At 38.7% G+C, this 20915-nt stretch overlaps 1 protein-coding gene across 1 annotated transcript; it reads right to left on the bottom strand.

Annotated features, from left to right (window-relative positions):
* Positions 1-140: 140 nt before the first annotated feature.
* slc7a8a (solute carrier family 7 member 8a) lies at positions 141-20356 on the bottom strand. The gene is made up of 11 exons (XM_026936772.3): positions 19462-20356; positions 12548-12752; positions 11431-11582; positions 6511-6636; positions 5845-5998; positions 4810-4933; positions 4325-4428; positions 3880-3976; positions 3562-3711; positions 2701-2878; positions 141-2580 (listed from the first exon to the last, which is right to left on the bottom strand). The coding sequence occupies exons 1-11, from the start codon at positions 19601-19603 to the stop codon at positions 2420-2422; spliced, it is 1593 nt and encodes a 530-aa protein (XP_026792573.1). The 5' UTR covers positions 19604-20356; the 3' UTR covers positions 141-2419.
* Positions 20357-20915: the final 559 nt, after the last annotated feature.

Raw genomic sequence — 20915 nt, 5'->3', positions numbered from 1 at the left:
GTGAATGAGATGTGCACTGCAGCGGAAAATTTTAAGATTTCCTATTGTTTATCACGTAAAATATGAACGATCTAGTGAGGTCTAAAGCTCTTGCAAAATGATGTGCATAGAATTATAAATATACTTATAAATCAAACACATTTATAAGCATGGATAAAGTTGTTTTAATGGTGTTTCTTTCTTTTACTGTGAGACTTAAGATGTGTCCTGAAAGTCACTAAACATTCTATTGCTTGTTTATACAGCACTTACACACATTTACTATATTTATACATAAGGGGAACAACTGGCACTCATTTTAGTGGTGATCATTTTTCAAGAGTATTAATTAGGTAAAATTGTGACATCACTACGTAGGCACATAGACAAAGACCCTGTGACCACGAACATCATGACATTTTTACACACAACAGCAGACTTTGAACCTTTCTGTCCACTTTTGCTATTGTTAGGAAGTACATCTGAATGATTGCACCTCTGTCATATTATTTTATTTTTTTTTAAAAAAAGTAAAAAATCTGTGAAATCATGAAAAAGTGTGTCTCATGTTATCTCAATCACTCGAATACATCTATGATGTATTCAAATCTTTGTAAAGACTAAAAGTATCGGGCTACAGTAAGACTGAACAGAGTTTTGGGTAGCAAAATGTATATATTATGTAGGATTTTGGACATGGGAGAATATAATCCTACATGAAACCCTGTTAAACAAATGGCATCTCACAATAGCAAATATGGACAATATAAGCACAGTCAACTGCGTATACCTTCATTTTTTATTTACAGTGGCAGCACAGATATAATGTGACATAGAAGGTGAAGAGAAGGGCTAGCTTGGTCAGTTAAAGTTAGTCAAGTTATTGCACCTACATTAACACCTATAATACATCTGTATTATTTTAGAGTAATATGAATATTATGATTTATCTGACTCTGAATACATGTTTAGTACTCAAGTACTCATTTATACAGTCCTCTATTTTGTTTTTATATATTCGTGTCTTTTCCACAATCATGTCAAGAACAAAAATATAGCACTCCCTTACTCTTTGTCATTTTCCTTTTTCGAAAAATAAACTAAAGATAAACTACTTCACATGAAAATACATCCTTTTTACTCACATGAAATTACTTAAAACATATTTAGTTCATTTAATTTACAATCGAACACATGCATATGAGTGTTTAGATTGTGACTTATACTTCAGGGTGTGTGAATATAAAAGAAAATCAGCAGTAAAATTATGTATGCTGTTAATTCGGTTAATTCTATTAAGCAAGTCAGCAGTCAGCATAGAATTTCAGAGCCTTTTTTTGTTTTTTGTAAACTGTTTTATCTTCAAAAAAATCTTCAAAAAAATTATTGTTCAGTGGTGATAAAAAAAAAAAAAAAGTGATAACATGAATGCCAAAATACAGGCATATTATCCAAGTATTATAATTAAGGCCATTAAAAGCGATAGAATTGTACTCACACCAGACAAAGACTCTGGTAGAAAACTACTCTAAGCCACAAAATGTGGTTCTTAAATATATATATTTTATAGATACTATCTCAAGCTTGAAAAGAAAATCCCAGAGTTATCAATTGGATAAAAAACAAAATAAAAGCATTGACTGAAAATGACACAAAGTAATAATAACAATAATAACAAAACATCATAATTATGGATAAAAAACATTTTGGAATTAAAACAAAAAAATCTAAAATCAAAAAACGGTTCTTAGTGTATTGTGCAGCTGAATCTAATATGAAATATTGGAATCAAAATACTCTGGCATGTTCATACAACACTAAAGATGATTTTGTAGAATGTGAAAGACTAATACTGCACTAAGCGGACACTCTGTGGAGCTGGATGTGGCATATATAAATATATATTTATAGTGTGTGTTTTGTATGTGTGTGTGTATTTGTGTGTGTGTGTGTGTGTGTGTGTGTGTGTGTGTGTTTGTGTGTGTGGATGAAGAGCTGTAGTACATTTACATTGACTACATCTGTAGTAAAAAAAAAAGGTGGAGGAGTACTTGAGGTCAGAGGATGAGAGGTACAATGCTAGACTGTGGATATTAAAATAATTTTAGTTGGATTTATACATCAACAACGAGTGTGGATTTAATTCTGTATTACAAATCAGACATTACCAAAATAGCAGTGTCTTATGTACAATTTTTAGTTTTGATGGTTTATGATCTTATTTTGCCTTATTTTACAGAAGCTCACTTTTACATCTCTCACCTCTAACCTCTACCTCAGTGTACCTCACTCCGTTAGAAAATGACAACCCTGCAGATGTGCAAAGGCAGATGCAGCAATCGAAAAAGGCTTACTAGTGTGTGCTTTACGAGTTCACACCCATTTTACCAGTGTGGATCTGTATCAGTCGGGCACTGTGTGTGTGTCTGCATTCTTGTGTTCAGCAACTGGCTGAGTTTGGTGTTGCACTGTCTGCTGCAGACAGAGGAGCAGACTCCTCCTTCATCTCTATCCCCTCTTCCCCGCAGCCGTCTTCAGGTTTCTCGTCCTCTGCTGGATAGACCACCACACAGAACTTCTGGCCCAGGTACGTCATCTTATCTGTGGGAAAATGTAAAGCATACTGTAAATATTGTCTTATATTATATAAATTACTAATTGTCTACAATTTAATTAGGACAGGGATCAAATAAAGACATCAGCCAAGTCTATTCTACTTACCCACAAATGTGTTGAAGCACTGGGGCTTGTTGTCCCAGTAGACGCCCAGGAAGTAGACGGGCACACCAGTGAGCATAATGGCCAAGCCAATGCCACAAACCACAGGTTCAGAGTACAGAGAGAAGACCAGCAGGAAGGCCCAGAACAGCAGATAGATCACTGGCCACACTAGGCTGACCTGAGATCAAAGTGCAAGTGTGTTATTAGATATTCCTGAGAAAACCCAATTAGCTGTAATGTTTTTAGTAAATAGGGAGCTCAGTTCTCATATTTAAATCAGTGTGGCTCACGAATCAGCTCAATGTTTGAAAGTGCAAAAAAAAAACTACATAGTCTATCTTTGAGTGGGTTTAATGTCACCCTAAACTTTATAAAAACACAGACTGGTCCAAACCCAGAAATTGATGTCACATTCTGGATTCAGAATACCTGCAACATGGCTGAATATTTCATCAGCAAAAAAAATAGAGTTAGTATTAAACAGTGTTGCACCATGACATAATAGAACCTATTATGTCTCAATATGGAAATGTAGGCTGTGCCACACCGGTTTCCCGGGGAGGGGTGTGTGGAGCCAAGGGCTATTTGTAATTTACATAACAAGAGAACATGTATTTCTGGATGAAAGGAAAAGGACAGGATCTTTTTTCTTTTTCGAAGGACATTTGACATTATGGAACTTTAAGCAGTATATTATTCATTATAAAAAAATTATGATTTTGGGTAACTTTAATAACTAGCCAACTAATTTAATCAAAACAATATCTGACTAATTAAAGAAAAAAAAAGAACAAAATTATTTGCATTCTTCCCTATATACTAATGAGATTTTTTTTTTTTAATTTTTCAAAACACACTCACTTTGATTGGTCGTGGCATGTCAGGCTGTTTGATGCGCAGGACAATCTGCCCGGCGACTGTCACACCATAGAAGAGGTAGTTGATGAAGCCCACATAGTTGATAAGTGTGTACATGTCACTAGTGCACAGCATCAGAAGGGTCGAGATACACTGAGAAAGAAAAAACAGAACACAAAGAGAATAAGAAACGACTACATTTAGCAGAGTTCAATGATTGGCAGGAGTTATTCGTCAGATACTGGTAGACCCCTAAGAATTATATTTAGTAAACCAGTGAAGATGAGAGTGGAAGCAAAAAGGAGTGTGTATGTGACTCACAGTAAAGAGTAGAGCAGGAATAGGTGTGCAGCGCTTCACATGGATCATAGCTAGCAGGCTGGGGAGATGGCCCTCTCTGGCACCAGCAAAGAACAACCTGATAGAAAAAGGTGCATGCAGCAATTTAGGACATTCAATTCAATAGCAGACATCAGACACTGAGTGAAAAGAGAGAATGACAACCGAAGACGACAGACAGAGAACAGGAGAAAGGAACAGAGACCATTCTGCACAACATGACATATTTATGAGCCAGAGGACATATCTGCACTGAAAGGTCATTGTTTGGGAGACATAGGCACTGACTCTGTGTAGAATGTCAACATATGGAAGAACATAACACGAGACAAGAAGGACAATGAGCCCAAGGTGAAAGACTGTGTTTACATGTATTCACAAAGCATGAATGGATAAGATGGATGGATAAATGGATGGTGAGACTGACCGAGAGGAGGTGAAGAGGGAGCCGTTGACCCCCCCAAAGGTGGACAGAGCCACCGAGATGGGCATGATCCATGACATCACTCCCAACAGCTTCTCACCAAACGTCTGGGAGAGAGCAAAAGAGTGGTGAATGAGAGCTCGAGCAAGAGAGAAACAGAGAAATAGTGGAGGAGAAGGGCCTGGAAAGTTGAAAAAATTGAACAATCCAAGTGGTATGGTTTGTCAGCCTGAATTTACAAATTATGGTGTTTTTCATATTGGAGTATGGCATAAGTATCAATTGGGAGAAGTTGGGAGAACAATTGATACTTAGATATGTCATAAAATACTAAGCAAAACACAATTCATCAACATGATAGATATCAGTTAGATACAATCTAAAATATTTGTATAAATCAATGCTATTTTAAGCTCAGCTCTGCTATGTGTTGAGCTGTAAACTGGTGAATGGTTCAAGCCAAGTCAATTAGGAGACAGAATACTCACCACAGCAACAGCATTGGAGGCCAGCAGCTCCTGAGGGCTCATGGCAGTGACGTAGGCAATGTTAGCAAACACATAAACAAAAGTCACCAGAGGGATGGAGATGAAGATTGCACGAGGCAGGTTCCTGTACAGAGAGAGATGAAAAATGAGATAGATGAAGAGAAAGAAGCAGAAGAGGTTTCTTCTGCCTTCCATGTCACTGTTTCCTTGTCAGTGTGTTGAATTGAACTGCCATTAGTATATTATTTCTAGTTCTATTAAATAGTTTGTACTGTTTATCAAAAAAGTATTGATGAGTAGTGCTAGTAAACCAAACCCAAAACCAAAGGACTACTAATGGCTCTTAAGGCTTTATGTTGTCAACTTTTAGAAACTACTACAGAACATTGCATAAGTATTCACCCCCTTGAACTTTTCCACATTTTGTAGTGTTACAACCTGGAACTGCAAAGGTCTTACTTGGGATTATATGTCATGAATCTACACAAAATAGACAATAATATTAAGGTGGGGGACAAGAAAACAATATAGCGTGAAAAAGTATTTACAAAAAAAAGTGATTGCAAAAGTATTCGCCCCCATTGCTGTGAAACCCATAAATTAGTTCTTATGCAAGCGGTTATCATCAGAAGTGACATAAATAGTTGAATGGAGCCTATCTGTCATGTGATCTCAATATAAATACGCTGGGTCCTGGAAGACCCAAGAGTTTGTTAGAGAACATACCCAAACAAACAGCATCATGAAGACCAAGGAGCTATCAAAACAAGTCTGGGACAAATCTCTGCAATCAGGGTTTGGTTATAAAAAAAATCCCAAACTTTTAAAGAACATGGCACAAATGCACCTCTGTCTAGAGGAGTCCATCCACCAAAAATCAGTGACTGGGTAATGACTGGGTAATGAGGGCACTACAAAATGTGTAGAAGCTGGACAATTAGTTTTTCCCGTTACACCCTATAACGGATTTTCGGATATTCCAGACATAACATTTGGTTAGTTAGCATCAATCTGTGTCTATGATTGGAGACTTACACATAGGGATCGACCAGCTCCTCTGTCACATAGTTAAGGAAATTCCAACCTCCATAAGCAAAAGAGCCTTGAAGAAATGCTAGAGCTATCAGACCGACATCATAGTCCTGAAACGGCTCAAAGGCATTGACTGGCTCCAGCCAGTAATAGTCACCTGTACAGAAAGACAGAAAAAGATCAAAGAATAATCAGAAACCTAAACTTCCTGTCTTAATGCAATAATGGGCTCAAAGGTCTGAGCCATGACCTCTAAGTTCTTCTGCGCAGATTGAATCCATCCTGACACATGAGTGAGCAACAAGAAAGCCATACACTCACAGTGGCAGTGTTAAAGATCTGTTACAAACACATAACATTCCTGTTTGCTTTCTGTATTCAGAGGTTGATAACAGCTGTCACTGCAGTCATATCAGAACAGTCTGTGGAATAAACCCTTTTATAACACTCCCCTCTGTACTGCAATCCCGTCTAATCCTCGAAAAATGCTTTGGCTGAGAAGACAGCTTTGCTTTCATAGTGCTTTTGAACTCAATGACTTCTCTTCAGACAACAACGGGAAGAAGTAGCAATAAAAAAAAAAATAAATAAAATAAAATCACACACTCGCACATGGACAACCTGTCACACACAACTACGCAGAGACACATTTAGGCAGATAGCTCTTACCCTTGCAGATCTGTACAATGCCCATGATGATGATAAGGATGAGGGCCAGCAGTTTCCCAGCCGTGAACACGTCCTGTACACGTGTGGCCCAGCGCACGCTCGCACAGTTCACCCAAGTCAGCAGCACTAAAACAGGCAGAGATCAGAAGGGAGACATCAGTATACTGAACACATACTTAAAGCAAATTCATGCTATTTGCTATTTCTCCCATAGTAAAACCTGGAACAATACTGAATAAAAAAGGAGCATGTTATAATAATGAACATTAAGAACATGAGTCTTCAGGACAGAGGACTTTGTGTTTTGTGACTAGCTGCATTTTTGTATTATTAACTTCAAGAAAGAAATAACGGAGGCTAGTGAGGGAATGTCTGGTTATAGTTAGTATAAATGATAACAGGAACTACCTTGTTTCATGGATGTTATACAACATTAAATGTAACTATTGACAGAGTCTTTAAATAAACAATGTTCTTCTCCAGGACTTGTATTTATGAAACTATTCAAACTAACAGTGCTGATCCTGGATCAGACGGTGCCCAGTGGATATAATCATATTGTGTAATACGCAGTAGTAATATAACTAAGGCTTTATAAACACTGAGATGAAAAACTTATGCCTTGATTTTATCAGGCCATTTGAATTTAAAACTGAAAAACAGGAATACATGCTCATCTGTGATTCAGGATTCAGGTTCTGAATCAAGTTTTAGTTGCATGTTTCTGCTTGTGTCATATTTTATGTGAGTCAGATGAAAGAAGACATGCAAGGGTCTCTCACACACACACACATTCATACACATATGACTTAACTCCTGCAGTGACTAAAGTACACTTTTAGGTAATAAACTGAAAGGTTGTGGCACTCTTTCTTTCCAGCTTACTTATAGAAGCCTCAGTGAACTTTAACCCCTGGACTTCGTGATTATGCTGAATGCTTACAGTTTCAGTCAAACATGTGGACATACAATATAGAAAAACCTAAATCCCACCTCTCACATGCATGAAGTGCTCAGTGAGGATACCAGAAATGTCTTTGCTTTTACCATATCAGTTCTGTGTTTTTAGATAGAGCTTGCACAAGGTGCCTCAGTTCTCACTATGGCGCTAATAGCATTGGGTTTAGGAATACAATGTTCCAAATCAGTCAACAATGAGCCAGTGTTGACGAAGTCCGTTAAGCTGATCATCTGAGGAAAGATAACCGGAGCCCTAAACACCCTGATAACTACAATCAAACATAAAATTCTCTCATGGTGCTCTCAGAAAAGAACATTGTGACTTAATCATCGTAATTTATCACATCATCCAGCCCTGTTCTCAGGGTCTGGAAACATAAACAGCAAAGTGATACCTCCACTGGGTTATGTGACATTAGGTGGTGAAAATGTGAAGGGTATTCAGTTCCATGTAAGCAGAAGCGGTGGCTTTATCTTTTTATTGACTACCTCGGTATAAACAGCTTTTCATGATAGCTGGCATCTACACCAGTTCAAACGAGTAAACAGCTAAAAAAAGAAGTTGCACTCCGTGACACTACATGTCTGAACATCAACCAAACAAGTGCAGACATTTTCTACTATGTATAGTTTTGAAAACTACAGACTTTCCTGAATTGAAATGTGTTTTTCTTTTGCATGTATCTCAACCACAAGTAAAGTAATTTAAAATATGGTTACACTCAAAATTTTCATTTATAGATTTAATTCTGACTCGATGTAGGAGCATCACGAACATTTTATCAGCTCGTATCTGATTACAATCTGAATTGATTAGGCTTAAATCACTTTATGTATATCATGTAACTATTCAACAACTTGATCAAAGCGTGACACTCACTGTGTGAGGAAATTACATTTAGCAAGGTTTTAGACATCTTTAGGTAGACTGACTGTTTTTACCACCATGTTTGTTAAACTGACTCTTTACACAACATGATCTTCATGCTGTGTAATCACCACTTTATAAAAAAAACATTTTTATGTCATTTTGGTAAAATATAAATTAAAAAATAAACTATAATATGGTTTCTTAAAGTAGAAATGTCAAAGTATGTTATACACAGACATGATATATTACAGACGTGATATTTCATGTCACATCAAACAGATTATTAATGCATTTGCAAGTGCAGGTAAATACACTCGGCATTCTGTTAAATAAATATGAGATTAATCCAGGGGTTGACTCCATGTATGGAGAAAACCAGTAAATATCAAATATCTCCTGAAGTCATATTTTCAGATAAAAGCATAAAAATGAGTGCAAAATATATGAATTCTAACTGCATCCCAATCATAACTACTTTTATGGACAAGATGCAGAAATAGATACAAAGCCATAGGAACTCTCAGAATTCTTTGCACTAATAAGAAAAGCTCATTTTGCCCAGAGCCAAAATGCCTTCTTTATAATGTTAGTGTGTCATGTAAGTAGGATAAAGTAGAAGAGCACAAGGCTAGCAGTCTCCTGAAACAGTGTGTTCTTTGTAACTTTTCCTTCCTTTATCCTTACTGGACCAAAACAAAAAAACCATTAGTACGCAAAAACGAAGAAAAGCCTTGCCTTCAACTTTTCTTTTCTAATCAACCATTAAATCTAGCACAGAGTCCCGAGGGCATTCCTTCTTTCTATCTGATGACACCATTCTGAGAAACACAAGACAAAAACAGAGGTTCTGGGACAGCCCTCTTCCCTCCTGTAGATCCTCTTACAGGAGCTCTTGCTAAACAGGTAAATCCAGGTCAGTGCCTCTTCTCCATACAGACGACACCCATGAATACAGCGCCTAAAATGGGATCAAGTTGTTCTTCAAAAACACAAAATGTTTTTTTTTACCGATATAGTTCTGTAACCTGATCTGATACTGTTTAAAAATTTATATGTATATGTATAACATTCTGTTTCTCTGTATCTCTATTTTTCCTGGCTCTGTGATCTCCACACATCCTGTAGTATTTGTGATGTGAGTGTGAGGTTTGTCAAATGGCTCCAGCACTGCTCATACATCCATCTTTCTTCAACACTTCTCTTTTTTCGCCCCACACTCCATCTGTCCTCTATCCCTTCATACTTTACACATCTATCTATCTATCTATCTATCTATCTATCTCCACCTCACTGATAATCCCCTCATTTGATTTTTTAATCAGTGTTGGAGCTTTAAACTATCACCTGGGAAAACCCTTCAGAGTGAATTTTTGATTTTCTACTATATATATTTCTGAAAGGCACAGGCTTTCCTGAACTGAAATGTGTTTCTCTTTAGCATGAATCTCATCCACAAGTATTTTGCATTTTAAAGCCTAGTTAAGCCCAAAATTGAGAAGGGAGACTGTGGTGTCAGAGCATCACAGAGATTTTAACATTCTGTATCTGATTACAAGCTGAATCGTTTAGGCGTAAGTATTTAACGGCATGTAGCTATCCAACAACCTGAATAAAAGCGTGACATTCACTGTGGGAGGAAATCACACTAAGCTAGCGAGATTTTAGACATCTTCAGGCAGACTGACTGCATTAACCATCGAGGCTGCTAAACTGGCTTTGCATGAAGATAGCCTAGGCAAGATTAGCAAGTATGCTATACAGAGAAAACCCCAATTTTGGTCAAAACTCAAATTTTTTGGTTGTTTTCCAGAATTCAGCTACAGCAGCATGTTTTCACAGATCACCACAGAAATGTCTGGATACAAGACTGGAGCAAGTAGTGGTAGAATTCCCACTATCATGGGTGCCTACGCAGACACAGAATTCATCCAGAATTTCTGGATTTCAAGGGCAACTTTTAATTACCACTTTCTGTGATTTTCCACAAGATTTTCAAGGCAAACAAGTTTAGTTGGACTGATGTAAATATTGCATGAACTGACTGTTCATTGGCACATTTCCAATATGTATTGAATCACAATACCACATAGAAAAATGGTCCAAATAGGAATTACATATATCAGGCTCAATGCCAATTTGCTACTCACACTGTCATGGACAAACAAATAAGATGAAAATGTATTTGGTCCAGTTTTACTTGCAGTGTGAATGCAGTTAAATAGGAAATAAACATGTCTGTGCAATTCTCAGAGACTGTTTGTCTCTGGTACAATTGGCAATCTGATTATAAGAACTGCATCATGAATCATCACTCATCCTCCGTGAGCCTCTCATGAGCACAGCCTTGATCCAGTAGCAGTTCTAATCTGGTGTCGGTTTTCTTTCTGGCACGCCACTGCACTAAAAATCAGATCTGTTCCTAGATCAGCTCTATAGTGCCGATATTGTGTTACTACAGCCCCCGTGATTGTCGTCATGACGAGGCAAGTTGTTATGGCAACCTCTTTATGAGAGAAGGCTGCGTACGCACCATGACTGAATACATTCTGGTATGAATAAGAGGCATAAAGCAGCAAGAAAATCACAAACAGATGAGAAAGCAATACATTTACATAAGCTGTTGTTTTGCAATGGGTTGGTGGAGGTCAACAGGAAATGCTGCAATAGATGTTCAGAGCTTTAACATCACTTTTAAAGATAAACGATAAAAGAAAAGGTTCTTAGCATAAATAACTATAAATAACTGAAGAATCATTTCCCACCATAAATGTTTACATTCTTTGTAGTGAGAAATAAAATCCAGTTCATTATGTCTATGACTAAATATGGTGAAAGGATCTGCACTGAAAGGTTTTTTTAGGAAACCAGAAATGCTCTGAAGAACCATTTTTAATTTAAGAGAGTGCCCTGAGCTTGGCATAATGTAAAATTTGTAATGTGCAGTAGACGTGTGCATATGGTTTTGTTTGTGGCCTCCTACCACAGTGTTTCTCTCTTTCTTCCTCTCTCTATCATTTATTTCCTGTCTGTCTCCCTCTCACTTTCTTTTTGTCTCTCTCCCCTCCCCCATTTTGTACTGCGGGACTTACAGAGACAGAGGGCTGCGAGTAGGCGAAGGCCGTTCTCTGGTGGGAAGCAGGTGGGGAAGAGAGGTTGCAGAACATAGTTGGAGAAAGTGAGAGCAATGACTGCTTGGTTGGTGGGGTAGATCACCAAGACAGCAATCCATAATCTCAGGAACCTGTAACACACAAGAACATGGAACACACAAACATGATCACACAGTCACATAGTCTGTAATTAGCCTCATGTATTTCTAAATCACACTTTCTGTAGAAGCCATTGGTTATCATTACCAACACATTTGTAAATTTGAAACCCATTCTCACACAAGGTGACACAATGTGAGTGTGGGACTCAAAAGCATTGATTATACTCACTGGTATGTGAATAATGCATAAGCCTATTATAAGCTCTGTATTAGCATTGGGAAATGACCACTTTTTGTACTCAATCACCTTAATTAAGGTGAAGGTCAAAATGTATTTGGAAAACTGGTGATAAAAATCTAATGGTTCACAAGGACGTTTGCTAGTTTAAGAAAAGGCCAATAGGAGGTCAGTTGGGATGAGATTTATCCATGTGGAAGGAATGGAAACACCAGGGCTTTCTATTTGTTTTCCAAATTTCATCTGCTATAAGAGGAGCTCATACAGTTTCTGCTTTGATAACCTTGTTAGGTTAATGCCTGCAATTCATTAAGCCATGAAATTCAGTATAACAAAATCAATTCAAAAGGCATTAGTGAAAGCTCAGAGAATATTTAACAGAACAAATACACTTTATTGACTGCCATTAAGACTAAGAATCATTCTAATTGTTCTATTCTTTATCAGTGAAGATATTATCATGTAATACTACTACTACTAATAATAATAATAATAATAATGATAATAATAATATGTCCCTTTTATTTATATAGCACCTTTCTCCCATTCAGGAGGGCCTTAACTGGTTTGGTTTCTAACTGGTCTTAAAAGATGACAGATAAGAGCAGTCAACCAAAATATTGTGGAGTGATGTTCCCAAGCCAGAGAGCCACCATAAAAACCAACTTAAAAGCCAGTCTAGTGTTAAGAAGCACCATCGGTACTGAAGCACCTGAGTGAGCTTTGTCTGAATTGTCTCATGTAAAGTCATTCTCACCCTGCCAGTCCACCGAAGATGTCCTTGACATAAGAGTAGTCACCACCAGACTTAGGGATGGTGACCCCCAGTTCAGCATAGCAGAGAGCGCCGATAGCAGTGATGACACCTGTAATGATCCAGACGATAAGTGCTAGCCCCACGGAGCTAGCATTCTCCAGCACACCCTTAGGACTGACGAAGATCCCCGAGCCAATGATGTTACCTGAGACACACAGACCATTGAATGGAATAGTTATGATGTAAAATAGGCAGTTATACAGATAGGTGTGATGTGTGATTTACTGGCTTACTGGATTACTGCAGATATAAATGCTTCATCGCACTAAAGACAGAAAATATTAGTTGTAGTTATTTACAAGAGCCAATCATTGATCATGATTGTGGATGTTTTTGTGCAAAGCTTTGTAGGCTTGGGCCCTGTATGGCTGACAGGAAAGCATTTCAGTTTCAGATAAGGGTGTAACACGTAGCAGCCAAAGGTCACAAAGTGACAATGCACCCTCAGCAAATATAACCATCCTGAAGAGACAAACAAGGCAGAAGAGGCTAAAATGAAGACAGACGGACAAACAGACAGAGAAACTGGAAATAAAGATACTCTGAAATAGAAGCAGGACCAATGGAAACATATCACATAGAGAGGAGAGATTAATGTCAGTTGGCGTGGCTGAGAAAAATGGGATGTTATAAAGAAACCAGCAAAGCAGAAAAATGCATCGACCCAGCTGTGTGAGTCAAAGGAAAATGAGGATGTCAGGATAGAGGGAGAAAAAACACAAGGCCAGCGGACAGAGAGAGTAGTTTGCTGAGTCAGTACCAAGGAGACACAGACTGGGGTTACTGGGTGCAGCTTGTCCAAGTCTATCTGTGTGTGTATGTTTGTGTTTTATATAAGACATGTCTGATTCTGGGTGATCTGAGTGACTCCAACAGCTCGTGAACGTGTGAGCGAGTTGCTACATGCATGCATGCACACGTGTGTGTTTTAAACCAAACAGTGCTCCGTTCCCAGTGGACTGTTCATGCTTACTCAGAAGACTCTCCAGGAACAAAAGGGAAAGAAAATAACCATGTAGTCCACATCAAATTCCCTGTGTGACCTTCGAAAAGAGCAATGTGACCTTATGTTAAGACATCTTTACAGTCCTTTCGATGATCAGCGTCTCTAACCTGTCTCCTACTTTCAAGTCTGACAAGAAAAACCATGACACAGCAAATAATTAATACTTTCATATGGTCAGATATGACAAACAAGAGCCAGCTGGGTAAAAGCTCCAGAATAGTACTTTGGATAAGTAGGCCAAAGTTCACACATAAGCTAAAGCTAATTATTCATGCCTGATGAGGATAAATATGAGAGAAGTTATTACCTGATCATTAATAACCCTTTTTGATGTAGTATCAGTACATAAAGCTCTGACTGGTCCATATGCACAGGTGCACAGAACAGAGAATCATAAGGTAACCACTGATCACTGACCATATTCAATTCCTGTTTTGTAGTTTGCATATGCATTTCAAATTTTAGCATGCTTAATGCCAGCCAACTGCAGATTACACAACTTTATATGATCTCTGGCATCACATGCCATCTTGTTTGTGCAAGACCTGGGCAGCGTCTTCAGTAATCTGGTTCCAGCTAGCTCACATTGCAACTTCAGAAACACAGCAGTCTGGTATTAATTGACTTAAGCACACCTGACCCAAGGACTGGTTAGAACCAGTTTCTCTCTGTGGCTCACGTGCAGCTGAGTGTTATGCGGCTCACGTGCAGCTGCAGCACAAATGGGTCCTTCGTGCAGTGCTGACTCCAGTGGAATAGCCAAGCACAAGAGCTTCCTGTGCACGTACTACTTCCCCTCACTTCCTCTTTCGGTGTGTGTATGAGTTTGCTAAAGCAGAGTCAGTCATATGACCTACCAATCCTACCTGAGTGCTCACAAGCATCTCACATTGTCAGATATTAGTAATATTACAGGCTTATTCATGATTTCAATACAACCAAATGGTGAGGTTCTTTTAAAAGCTGGATTTAAATCGATCAGTCTAAACTGTTTTTAATCTGTGGTCAGATTATTTTATTGAGGCCTGGACCTTGATCACTCTAACTAGGTATTATAAGCAGAGAACACATGTCTTATAATTTACACTAGCGCTAGCTTTGGACTATAATCTCATAATTATAACTTGTTTACCCTCCAAGTGCAAATATAAGCTTTTATTTAGAGGATCTGGAAGTGGACAGTTAATGAGCCCAATGAACACAATGGGATGAATTATTTAACTAGAACAGCATGATTTATTCTTCTTATACTACAATGATTTTGAACTGCTCTGTAACTGTTTAACATCCACAAAACACATTACTTCCTGTACACACTTATGTCCTAGCAGCTATAAACAGTCCCTCATGAGCCTCTCTTTTTTCTCTCTCTTTTGAATTTAATAAGAAAAAAATAGAGGCTTCTGATGGTACAGAGAAACTGGAAGTGCAAATTGCTGTCCTGAAGATGGCGGAAAACTTACTGACCGTTAAAAAGCACTGACAGTGGAGACTCCTTCCTTACAGAAAACCTCAGCATGTCAAAGATTATACATTTTTGTTTGTTAAATAAAAACACTTTTTATACATTTATCATTAGCCTGTATGTGCCGGTCCCAAGCCCGGATAAAATTGGGGAGGATTGCGTCAGGAAGGGTACCCGGCATAAAAACTGTGTCAAATCAAATATGCTGACCAATGATCTGCTGTGGCAACCCCTAAAGGGAGCAGTTGAAAGAAGAAGAAGAAAAAGAACAACAACAACAACATTAGCCTGTATCAGAATTATATAAAAATCTTCTAACCAATCAGAATTGAGAACACAGCTTTGTAGTATAAGCTCTCATAACAAAATAAACTCCAGGTGCTTTAAAACCTACATTTTAGTGCACTATCACCATCCCAATGATGTTATCAAGCACTGCTGTTTATAAATCACCCAAACAGGCGAGCTGCCACTAATCTCCTCCAACCCCCTGTATTGATCCTCCTCTGTTGCTCTATTGAACTGGCTGTATTTCTGTGTCCTGCTTGCGGGAACCACTGAGAGCGAAAGAGAACAAGCAAGACAGAGAGTAATCTCCAGCACTGGGGCGGTTTATCTGTCAGTCTGTTTAATCACCAGCTCTGAAGGACACCCATTTAGCAAGAGTGCACATTGAGAGGATTATTTTAGTGTGATCGTCAGTGTGTGTTTTTCTGCGTGGTACAGCACCAGTACAAGACTGAGGCCACACTGCATCATGTGGAACAGGAAGTTAACTAGGGCCCCTATATTGTCCAGGGCCTCCACATCATTGCTCTGCATCACTAGAAACAGTAAATAAATATTAATATTCTCAGGATGCCTACAGAACATGAGCTGCCCTTATTTTCCAATGGATCAAGCTGTGCTGCTTTACTTAGATGCTAGCTTGAGCATCACACATTTGAATTCTAGCCATTCAAAATCGACCTTGCACTTGTCTGTCGCTGAGCTTTTAAGAGCACAGCCAGTGAGATGAACGCGGCACGAAGCCAACTTAGAGACATGGAGGAGAAACTAAAGCTTATACTTGTACTTGCAGTACCCAGTTATTCAACACAACTTTAAACATTTGCCATGTCTCTGAGAGAAAAAAATAGTGCATGGCGACAGTTCAGCAGCAAGACAGCTTTTTTTTCTTAAATTAAAAGTTTCCAAAGTTTCCAAAAAAAAAACAAAACACTTGTATGGTAACTATGTATGGTAGATGTCGTTTAACTTAATTTAAATTAATTACACAAGTGCAATGTGACATGAAAAAAAGTGCAAAATACATAAAAAGCCTGTCTCAATAACAAACGCAAAAGAGAAAACTAGAAAAACAGCTTAAATACTTTCATAACACTTACTATATGAACATATTGACACAAATGTTCATGTTCACTACACTGTGATTGTGTTTTTTACTAATACTGTTAACAATACTGTATAATTAGGCCTGTGAGTTTTTTTTCTAGTAGTCTGATTTTTAGGAGTTTAGTGATTTAAAAATAACTGGGAGTTGGACTAGGACTTCCTATAGTCCTGAGCCTGCTGTGGTTCACATGTACAGCTCTTTGAACATTCTGTGGAAGGAATTTTGTACACAAACATTAAATATCCTGTTTACAACTATTGTAATCATGTTAACATTATGCACTAACAATAGATACTAAGCTTGTCTCCTACAACAAACGACTTAAAAAAGTATCTCTTCAGTGAAATGAAACCAGAATCATGCTTTTTCAGTTTCTCAAACAAGCAGATTTTACTTCTGCTTGCAAACCACACACGACTGTGCAGAACTATGAAAGCAGCCATGATTGCATTTCAAATTTCAAGAACAGTGATGCCATCAACTAGCATTTTTATCTTTACTTGCTTTTCTAATGCTTTTTTGAATTACAGTCAGCACCACACTCAATAGAGTCATGATTAAACTACTGCTCTGGCACCAAACATTAGCCAGAAAGTAACCTCCACAACCCCAGTCCCACATACCCTGCAGACAGCTACTGGACATAGACGCTTCGTGCTTGGACGCACTCCAACTAGGCCAGCAGTAAATCCATCAGCGCCCCTAACCTGCGTTTGAGTCTAACCATCTCCAAGTATAACTGAAGAATGTGTAACATTAAAGACTTCCAATCCTTCAGTCAGCTTGACTGCATCATGTTGATTAACCACCTCACACCTTCCCTTTTATAGGATTCAAAAGAGCAAGAGCACTAGGATTTGAACAACCACCTCAACCTTGAACTACAAACAACCTTCACCTTGTACTGTTTATGAACCCTGTCGTTTCTACCTGAAACTATAATATATAACCCAGCTGGAGTTGCTAATATAGAATTATTATGTGGATTAAATGAATTGGATTAAATGAATTGGATTGAAGTGGTGTTTCTGATACTTTCTGAGAAATTTAGTGAAGCGAGCACAGAACAAAGGGCGACTGGTAGGCATGCAGGAGATCCGATATGATAGTTAGCTTTTAATAATATTCACGTGATTAGCATGTGGATAAGCGGCAATACCAAGGCCAAAGAGCTACTTCAAGGAAAAATCCACCCTGAAACACTTTAACTAAGTTTTTGTTGATTATATGTGTGATGTGTTTAGGGTTTCTGGTGTTAATTTGTTAGCTGGTGTGAGAAGGGGAATAAATGATCTAAAACATAAAACATAACAGCAAAAAAAAAAAAAGCAAGAGCTTATTTTTTCACTCATGATTTTCCAGAGACTTTCAATGTCATATTAATGAGAAATTCAGCTTAGAAGTAGTGGAAAGAGCAACTTATGTAGTGCTGCTGAGTTACAACAGAGACTTGGGAAAGCCAGTTAGCGATCTATAAGATGATGAGCGTGATGGTGTTGACAGTGGTATTAGCATGAAATTTGAAGCTTTGAAATCTGATCTGAACCTGTGCAGAGTGTGCAGATGTGCTGGACAGAGTAAAGGACTAAAGCACTGCTGCACTGCTTTCTTTAGGTAGAGATGAAGGGTTAATTCTCACTGGCACCACTGTTCACATGTAGGCGAATAGTATTGAAGTAATGTAGGAAACCATTAGCCAAAGAGAAAATAGACCAACATGTCAGTGACAGAAGTTTAAGCAGACAAGTCAGCCCAGAATTTCTATATATACTGTATGTGTGTATATTGGATGCCATTGAAGATCACATGTAAATAATATAAGATTAATGTGCAAGTCATTTAGGGTGGATTTTTCCTTTAACCCACTGTTAATTAGACTTATATTTCTAAAACTATGTGACAGAGATACACTCTTATTTACAGGGTCAAGTAATAAAGCTAATACTGCTGTCAAAGCTGTAACTGGAAGGCAACCTCTGGACTCTGAGAATATTTTTGGTTCATTTAGAATACAAATCAGGTTTACTTCCTGTTTACTTCCTGTTTGTCTCTTCTTTGTGCACTAAGCAGAATCTGATCTAGTGACTGATTTTCCCCACACAAGATCTAAACGTATACATTATTAGAGATCAGAGCATTGAAAAGTCTGCTTCCACTAACACTGCTTGTGTGACTAGTGTTGTGCTTCTCTGTCTAGAGAGTCATCGAACAGGCCCAGACTATTCTGTTTCCATAGAAACCTTATGGCCATGCTCCTGTTCAAGGTCACAGCTCCTCCTCCGCTCTCTCACCTGGCTCGCTGAATCCCAGCAGAAGAACAGACAATCTTATAATATGAGAGCAGTGTTCTTGGCCCAAATATGAACCTGAGACATTATGTCATATACAAAGCTGCTTCCAGATCAGTAGGAAAGAACAAGTGGTTTGTTGACATGTATTTGCTTCTGTGTTCTGTGTTTTTCAATGTCAAACAAGGTTTAGCAACCTGGTTGTTTTAACACTGGAGGGCTTAACAGTCGTGTGCAGGTACTATCTATGAAGGAAACAATCGGAAAAGGACCTTTAAACTTCTGTCTTAAAATGGACCTTAGACTTAGATACTACAACCGATATCTGTTAAGGAATGGACTCTTATTCGTCACTTGAGTAGTATGACTAATAAATGTGTGGTTTTTTTAAATTCTGCCTTAGAAATTGACATGTGTCAGCTCTGAAAAAGATTAATTCAAAACCCAGGACTGTCACAGAACCAAAGTAAGAACCTTTGAGCAAAAAAACCCTCAACTGATCAACCCAATTTTAGACGAAAGTGTGTGCCAGGGGAACAAATGGAAATACACTCTCAGTGATTTGAGTAGTGTGGCTCATATCTGTGCAGATTGCATAGATGCCTTCCTCACAGCACCTTTCAGATGTGCTTATGCACTTAAGTGCATCATACATCTCTCTTAACGCTTGATTACAGAAAGGAATGCTTTCTTACTAACCGACAATAATCCCGCAGGCGCTCACAAGCCCGATCTCCTTCTTCAGAGCCACGGATGATTGTCCTTCTGCTTTCCCGGCTTGTGTCGCTTCTTCCCCGGCGGCAGCAGCCGCGCTCCCTCGGTGTCTCGGTCCGTCCGTCATGTCCACTCAGTGTAGGTGGAGAAAGGGCTTGGAGAAGACTGTGTTGGTGAAGTCTGGGTTTCGAGCGCACTGTGATTTGCAGCCTTGGCGAGAAAGGCAAGCGAGAGCAGTACTGTCGGCGGGGAGGGACGACAGCAGATTTGTCTCTGTTTAAGAGGGCTTAAATAACCGGCACAGGGTTTTACTCAGTGTGGAGCAGCAGAGCTACAGAGATGAACAGCATCCCCTGCGTCTTTCACCCAGATACGTGGAGATTATTATAACAAATACAGATAGCACAGGCGATGGAAATGTGAAATGTGAAAGTCCAGCTTTCAATTTCGATTATTTTAATCAAACTAGTCAATGTGACTGCAGAGTTTTATAATAAACTAAGAGCATTCATATCCCAATAGGAATGAAAATAGCAGTTCAGTGGAGCGGCTCAGCGGTATTTATCACTTCCAGTCTAACAATATTTGTAATCTAGGTTTCCGCCTTACCCTGAGACTCCACCAAAATTGCAACAACAACAACAAAAAAATACTAAAAAAGATTTACAGCCTCCTCCAGCGCTTCATGTAGACCTGAACTGAATGTCCTCACTGAGCCCATGTGCTACAAGGCTTCCCTGTTTTCAGGTGCGGTATCCAAAGCGCATCCTCCGGGCGCAGGGAATTCTCTCACAGCACCCTGATGCAATAGCACTGATGATGAAGATGATGAGGATGTGTGTGTGTAAGCGTGTGTGAGAGCTTAGTCGGCCTTTAAAACCCTTACAGCAGTGACGTCTTAACGACTAGCCAACCTGAAACTAAACACTGTCTACAGTGGCCCCTCCCCTTTAAGCCTAACACCCCCCTCCCCAACACACACACACACACACACACACATACGCAAATCCTGTTTTTCTGGCCACAGTGACTCATTTATGCTTTACGTTACAAATAAGGTCCTAATTAAGCTCCACTGTATTCTGCAGTGAACTGCAGAGATGTTATGAAATTTGCATACCCTTGGTGTGGCTCAAGTGCATGTGTATGCATGCAATGGACATGGCTATATGTGCCATTTTCCCCCAGTGAAATGTCTGCAATACAATGATTCTGTGATATTAGGTATCTTGAAGTTGAATTTTTGTGTGCTTTTAAAGCAATAGTTTTCCCAGATGTAGTGAATCAGTCAACACACGTTTGCTGGCTGAAGTTTGCTTCTTTGGTTTTGCACAAGAGCTACAAGACAAATGTAAATTAGAAATAAAGGAAGCTTATAGCTTCCTTATATCAAATCACTCAGTCTTTAAAATAGACACTGATGGTGTGGCACACTGCTA

The sequence above is a fragment of the Pangasianodon hypophthalmus genome, chromosome 4 (genome assembly GCF_027358585.1).
Source record: "Pangasianodon hypophthalmus isolate fPanHyp1 chromosome 4, fPanHyp1.pri, whole genome shotgun sequence".
Lineage (NCBI taxonomy): Eukaryota > Metazoa > Chordata > Actinopteri > Siluriformes > Pangasiidae > Pangasianodon > Pangasianodon hypophthalmus.
Note: the sequence above shows the minus strand (reverse complement) of the source record. Positions and strands in the feature narration are given on the sequence as shown.